This window comes from Rhinopithecus roxellana, chromosome 10 (assembly GCF_007565055.1).
Source record: "Rhinopithecus roxellana isolate Shanxi Qingling chromosome 10, ASM756505v1, whole genome shotgun sequence".
Classification (NCBI taxonomy): domain Eukaryota; kingdom Metazoa; phylum Chordata; class Mammalia; order Primates; family Cercopithecidae; genus Rhinopithecus; species Rhinopithecus roxellana.
In genome coordinates, this window is record NC_044558.1 from 4,211,831 (window position 1) to 4,218,951 (window position 7,121).

A 7,121-nucleotide genomic window follows, 5' to 3' on the forward strand; every position below is an offset into this window, starting at 1 on the left:
CCTGGGGGGCTTCTCTCTCGGTATTTGTTTGAGCCTAAGGGAATAAACCTTCAGGTCAAAGGTGGTGACATCTCTTGTTTCTGAGGAAAGCTGGAGCCTTAGGGGTGATTTCCCCATACCAGTCACTAGGTGTGTGCTAAACTACAAACATTAGCTTTAAAGGCAGAGAGGGCTTGGAGGTGAGACTGTGTACAGTGGAGCTCTGGCAAGATGCCCTGCTTTTAGGCAGATTGTAAATTATAAATAAATAAAGTGTCTCTGTTCTTCTTCCTTTGCCTTAGCATGCAATGAAAATCAACAGAGCCCTGTCTTCACAATCCTTCTGTTTCCTCCTCAGATTTGGTGTTGAAAGCTTCTGGCTAGAAACGACTGGACACTCACAGACCCTGGCTTTCCTTACTGTGCAGGCCATTTTATTTAAACCCACAATTCCCAACCATTGATTTATAGATCTCCCCTCACCCACAGGGAGACCTGGACACACCCTGAGATCTAGCCATGAAGCCCACTGCTGTCCTGGGGGAGGTGTGATTCCAGCCCACTAGCCTGCCCTGGTGAGGATGTAAAACAGCCCCAGCTTTGGATTGTTCAGCAGAAAAAGCAGCAGCAGGAATCCGGAGCCCCACGGATTCCTATCAGCAGATAGCTAATCCCAGAGAGAAATGCTAGCTAGTGTTGTGCCCACTGCAATGTTTTGCTACAGCCTTCCAGTGACAAGGGAACAAGGGGATTTGTTCTGAGTTTAGGGATTACTTGGGGCAAAGCCACAATCTGTAGAAAACAGCTTTTAACGTGAACAAGCAAATCCTTCCATTTGGCCTCTCACTGTTGCTGTTGTCATAAACACATTGCGTGCTCCTCTGCCACGCCAGGAGGGCAGTGAACAACCGGCGCAGGTCCTTCTGTGACTGCACACTGGGGCTGCCAGGACTGCTTCATGTCTGTGAGAATCAGGCTTGTTTCTCAGAGCTGCGGAGAGCCACCCTGAGGAGGGCTTAAAACCTGCAAACAAAGGAATGAAAGCCAGTGCCGGGAGACCCAGCAAGACTATCAGGGGGCTGATCCCCCTTTTCATTTTAGTGCCCTCCATACTCCAAGCTGACCATAAGGGCTAATACTACTGCTTCAGAGAGCATCCCACAGGGGCGTCCCTGCCATAAACAACATGGACAAAGTTCACCCACCATTGTCTATGAGGCACCAAGGGGTGCACTGCAAAGACGTCGCCAAGCAAATCATGAGCTTTTCAGATTTCCTCTCACCCCAGTCAATGTGTTTGCTCTGACTTCAAAACCAGAAACAGACAGTGACAGACTATTTTTTAAAATGTCAGAAAACATATCAGCTGCAGAAAAACTAACACTTGCCTCAACAAGGTAACCTTTTATTTCCTGGGATTAAAAATAAAGAGAATAAATTATCAGAAGTATTCCTCCAATATCATTAAAATGCTTTTTGAAGAAAGTTACAAGAATTGTTTAAGGCGCACAGAAAAAGTCAGATTTGCCTTTCTTCAAGAACATTCTCTGCCCTAGACACAAAGCACCAATACCACATCCCAGAAAAGACAGAGGCTTGGAGACACAGGAACCACAACAGCCCATACCAAGATCTCTGGCTCTAATATAAGCATCACAGAAAAACATCAGACAACTCTTTCTTCCATAAATACAACAGGTATCTTGAAAATATATCCAAAATATCTCTATCTAAACTACAGTACAAAAAGCCACTTACCAGGCATAAAAATAATATTTTCCCCTATACACAAATGTAATCATATGTAAAGCAAATTTGGAACACATGGATGGAGGAGTTACATAATCTCTTGGGATCTGGGCTATTTAGAGTCATTTTTGTTTGGGTTATCCCTCTGCGGGGTATAGGAGACTGGCTACAAATACATCCATCTCACAGCGCTCACCATTTCAACAGCTCCTGCGTCATGGAATGTGGTACTTTTTAAAAATAGGTGACCCTTGGGTGTCATGGAAAGAAGAGAGAAAATGGGAGGATTGAGGGAGGGAGGAAAGGAGTGAAAGGAGAGGGGTAGACTGAGGTTACAGTGTGACTTCAAATACTCTGCGGTATAATGTAAATATCCATGTTCAGCAAGCCTCCCATTCCCTACCCCACTGCCACCAGTCTGCCTGAATCTCCTTTTACAAATCTGTTTCCCGGCTGGTGTCCAGGCAGAGGGCATAAAGGGACCTCCTCAAGTCCACATTGCTCTTGGCCTTGACGTTACACTTCTCTAGGGGGCAGCTGCTCCTTCGGGCACTGTCTGCATTCTCCAGGTTCCCCCCAGCCTTGCAGAAGGATCCCCTGCTCCCGCTGGACTCCTGGACCTTCTGCTGGACTCCTCTGTCCAGCCCCGGCCCGTGACTCTGAGGGCCCTGCTCTTCCTTAAGGACTGCCGGCTCCTCGTGGTCCGTCTCCCGGTGGTAGAAGTAGTTGAAGTTGGAGACAATGACGGGCACAGGCAGGGCAATGGTGAGGACCCCGGCGATGGCACACAGTGAGCCCACGATCTTGCCCCCCACAGTGATGGGCCTCATGTCCCCATAGCCCACAGTGGTCATGGTGACCACTGCCCACCAGAAGGCATCAGGGATGCTAGAGAAATGGGTCCCCTGGTTGTCAGCCTCTGCGAAGTAGACGGCACTGGAGAAGAGGATGACCCCGATGAAGAGGAAGAAGATGAGCAGCCCCAGCTCCCTCATGGAGGCCTGCAAGGTCTTGCCCAGGATCTGCAGCCCCTTGGAGTGGCGGGAGAGCTTGAAGATGCGGAACACCCGGACCAGGCGGATGACTCTGAGGATGGCCAGGGACATGGCCTGCTGCCCATTCTGGCTGCCTCCTCCGCCCCCTGGCTGCTGCTCTGCCAGCTCGGTGCCCAGGGTGATGAAGTAAGGGAAGATGGCCACCACATCGATGATGTTCATGATGTTCCGGGAGAACCCTGCCTTGCTGGGGCAGGCGAAGAAGCGCACGAGCAGCTCGAAGGTGAACCAGATGACGCACGTGGTCTCCACGATGAAGAAGGGGTCGGCCAGGGTCCTGGGCAGGAGCGGTGCCACCGTAGGGCCAGAGGGCGGGGCCATGACCCCGCTGCCGTTGGCCCCAGGGGCGGGCGCGGGAGGCTGGTGGGGCGCTGGCGGGTGGCGGAGCAGCTCGCGTTCATCCCTGAACTCGGGCAGGGTCTCCAAGCAGAAGGTGATGATGGAGATGAGGATGACCAAGACCGAGACGATGGCGATGGCCCGCGCGGACCCAGAGCTCTCCGGATACTCGAAGATAAGCCACACCTGGCGCTGGAATTCGTTGCGGGGCAGGGGCTTCTCCTCTTCTTTAATGAAGCCCTCATCCTCGCGGAAGCGCTCCATGGCCTCGTCCCCCAGCTGGTAGAAGCGGATCTCGTCCGCGAACACGTCCAGGGAGACGTTGACCGGTCCTCCGCAGGCGGCCCCCGGACTGATAGTAGTAGAGGATACCGTCGAAGCTGGGCCGGTTGCGGTCGAAGAAGTACTCGTTCCTCAGGGGGTCGAAGTAGCGCAGGCGCTTGGCGGGGTCGCCCAGGAGGGTGTTGGGGAACTGCGCCAGGGTGCCCAGCTGCGTCTCGAAGCGCAGCCCGGAAATGTTGATGTGGACGCGCTGGTGGTGCAGGGACGCCGTGCCCAGAGCCTGGTCCTCCACCGTGCCAAGGCCGGGGTCGCCTTCTTCCTCCTCGTCCTCGGGAGGCGGCCGTCGAGGCTGTGGCAGCTCCTTGGGCAGCGGAGGCAAGGGCCGCACTCCCGGGTCCGCGTCTCTCTGCGCGCCGCGCCCCTTTGGCGCCGGCTCCTTGGGCCCATCGCTGAGCCCAGCCGTCGGGGGACACTGGAGCACTCCCCCTGTGGCCTGGCCGCAGCCTGCCCGGGCCTCATTGCCTCCTCTGACGGTCATGGCACCGCCGTTCTCCAGGGGCACCAGGGCGATCTCCATGGCGCGGGAGCAGCGGGCATGCTGCGCCCCAGCTGATCTGCTCCCGCGCCCCCTACTCACGCTCCGCTGGCACCTCCCGTCAGGCTCCGCTCCCGCGGTCGGCCGGCCCCTCTCTGGGGCGAGCTGGGGTTGCTGGCGCGATCCCCTCGCTTGGCCCTGACGTCAAGAAGCCGCTGCCCTGCTCTCTGCCTCTCTCTCTTCTGGCAGCCCGTTACCAAGCAGCCGAAAAGCCTCCTTCCAGCAGATGCAACCTTCAGCCGTCCCTCTCTGGCTGCGCTGCGCTTGGCCTCCACCCTCGGCGCCTCCCCCGCCTTCCCCTCTCCCTTCCCCCTCCTCCTGCTTCCCCTCCCCCTCCTCCCGCTTCCCCTCCCGGGTCTTGTGGCAGCCAGTGTCTCCCCGAAGGGCGCAGCTGGTGCCCCTAGCAAGGGAAAGGAGGGGCTGAGAAGGGTGCAGCCCAGCGGAGGGAGGGAAGGACCGGGGAGGATGGAGGAACAGGTTGTACCGAGAGCGCTGAAATTCCCAGGGCAACCAGATGAGAATAGCTCTGGATTTCAGTTCACCTGGGAACCCGCTGGAAGCCGAGTGGACTCCAGGGGGAACGAAGTGCCTTGGGCTAAAGGGAAGAGGCTTTGAGCTGAGTCGGAGTATGAGAGACAGAGACGGGAGACACCAGTCCTTTTTATTTTGGAGAAATAACGGTATTTCTTTGGGAAGAATTACAGAAGGGAGGGGGCCCACGTAGTTTCGGACCTTGAAATACATATATCAATGGAGAAGCATCTCTCTTCCCGTCTTCCTGCAGATCCACAAAAATGTACCAGAGGGTTGGAACCTTGCAGGATTCGCATGCCCTAGCCTGTTTCCAGTATGGACCCAGTGGCAGCCCAGGCAAGCAGCCTAGTCAGGAGATGAGCTGTCTGGTCTCAATGCAACAGAACCCCTCCACCCTCTCCAACGAATCCCATTTGCAAAAACCACGTCAGGGGAGGGGAGAAGAGATTTTTACAATCCTGGTGAGGGCTAATCCTGTCTGATGAATCTTGGAGCTAACAACTGCATCTAGGTCCATGAAGGAGGCTGAGGGTGGAGGTGGCTTATGAGAGGGAGCCAGGGAGGCTGTCCAATCTCCAAGGCTGGAGAAATCCCAAGAGTGGAATAATAACAACCAACACTTACTTGGCTGTTATTATGCACCAGCCCATTCTCAGCACTTCACAAATATTGTCTCTGTGTATTCCTACAGCAACCTATTTTGTAAGTACTGTTATCATCACCATTTTATAAACGAAGAAACTGAGGCACAGAGAGATTGACAGACTCACCCAGGCTCACACAGGTAGAAAGTGATGATGCTGGAACTCAAACTCAAACAATCAGAGTTTGGCCCTTGTCCCCTATATTTCACTCCTCTATAGAAATGCATAATCACTTTTCCTGATACAAGCACTCCCTCACTCCAACATCTGGCCTGAGAACTTTAGTTCCCTGCTGCAGGAGGCAGGAGGATGGCTGATATAACATATTAATCTTTCTAGGTTGGGACACTAGAGAATCTTGTCTCTACCCCTGCCCTGTCTCTACCCCTGCAGGGTTTTAGCAGGCATTGGTAACCAAGAGAAATCTGTTTTAAGGTGTGTGTCTGGAACTGCCAGACACAGTCTCCAGAAGTTTCTTGGTTTTAAATTATCATAAAGTGGCTGTGTTTTTGAATGTCTGTTTTCGTTGTCTATTTTTATTTCTGTATATTGTTTCAGATTTATATGCGTGAAGTTAGGACCTCTTGTCAATGAATGTCTCTATCCACAGGGTGTGATTTGGAAACTTGGTCCTGGGTGCACAAGTGTGTGTTGCAATAGCAGGGCATAGGACACACAAACTTGGGTCAAGGTTTGAGAAGTATGTGTACATATGGCTTTTTAAGAGTTTATACGTGAAGGTGGATGTGAATTTGGTGTACGTAGTATTTTCATTGTGTGTGACTGTGCATATTGTTGGCTGTCTTTGCAGATGTGCATGAGTGAGGAAGGGCATGAACATGAAAATCAGTATGTGAAGGCATCACTGGCGAATCGCAGGGTCTTGCATTCCCTTTCCCCATATCTGTGCCATCCCTGCTTCATCTCCAGTGGGCTTTTTTTCTTCTCTGGCTCTGAGGCTGCCAGTTAGGATCAGGTATTTTCCTGGGGAGGCCGGGACTTACTGAGCTTGCCTACTGATTCATGCATCTTGTAAGTATAAGGATGCCATATTCGTTCACATGGGTTCTCCTCGGGCTCCCCAGAGGAAAGAGTTCTCTGGAGCTTGTCTTTCAGGGGCTTTCTGGGAGATTGTTCCCTGAAGAATAAGAGTACAACAAAAACAGTCCAGGAAAAGCACAAAACCCAGGCCTCCTTTAATGTGGTATTTCCCTAAATCTGTTTCCCATGCATTTGCCAGTTCTTATAGGTTTCTTGCAAAATTACCTTCAGATGCCACATGTGGTAGCCATGGAGGTATACTGCTCAAATCTTCCTTAAAGAAAGAACTTGCTTTTCAACTGCCAGAGTACAGTTAGCTGACCGCCTCCAGCTGTTGTCACTTTCTGGCTCTGCCTCAGCTTTAGTGCAGGGGCCAAACTCCTTCAGGGAAGCTCTCTGAGCACAGCAGGGTTACAAAGACCATTTCTCCCCAGTGCAGATTTCCACTAATGGGCAATCTTTGCTCTACATTTCCCCAACAGATTGGCCAAGACTTTGAAAGATCTGCACTGCACTCTGAGACTCTCTCTGTCCAACCCCTCTCCCTCCCCTCTTTCCTTTCACAAGTGCCAGATCAGCATCATAATCTGAATGTTTTCCCTAATGAACTCTTCTTCCTATCACTTTTATCTTTCTTTATTATCTCCCAGTAAACCTCTTATACTCCTAATTCAATCTTTGTCTTCTTCCCAGAGCACTCATTATATAACTGAAAGCTGCCTTCTTTACTATCTATCTAATCCTACAAGGTTAACTCTTTTATAGCAGTGCTTAATGTGCACCAATGCCTGAGGATTTTGTTAACATGCAGACTCTGAACCAGGGTAGGGCTTAGAGTGCATTTCACACAGCGCCCAAGTGATACTGATGCACCTGTCTAGAGATCACATTCCCATAAGAATA

The 7,121-nt window shown here is 51.9% G+C and overlaps 1 protein-coding gene across 1 annotated transcript; it reads right to left on the reverse strand.

The window, feature by feature from the left end:
• Positions 1-1,363: 1,363 nt before the first annotated feature.
• On the reverse strand, positions 1,364-4,231 carry KCNA5 (potassium voltage-gated channel subfamily A member 5). The gene is given in 2 exon segments (XM_010359163.2): positions 1,364-3,452; positions 3,454-4,231. Coding segments are annotated over 2 exon segments (1,818 nt in total). The 5' UTR covers positions 3,982-4,231; the 3' UTR covers positions 1,364-2,162.
• Between the last annotated feature and the right edge of the window lie 2,890 nt (positions 4,232-7,121).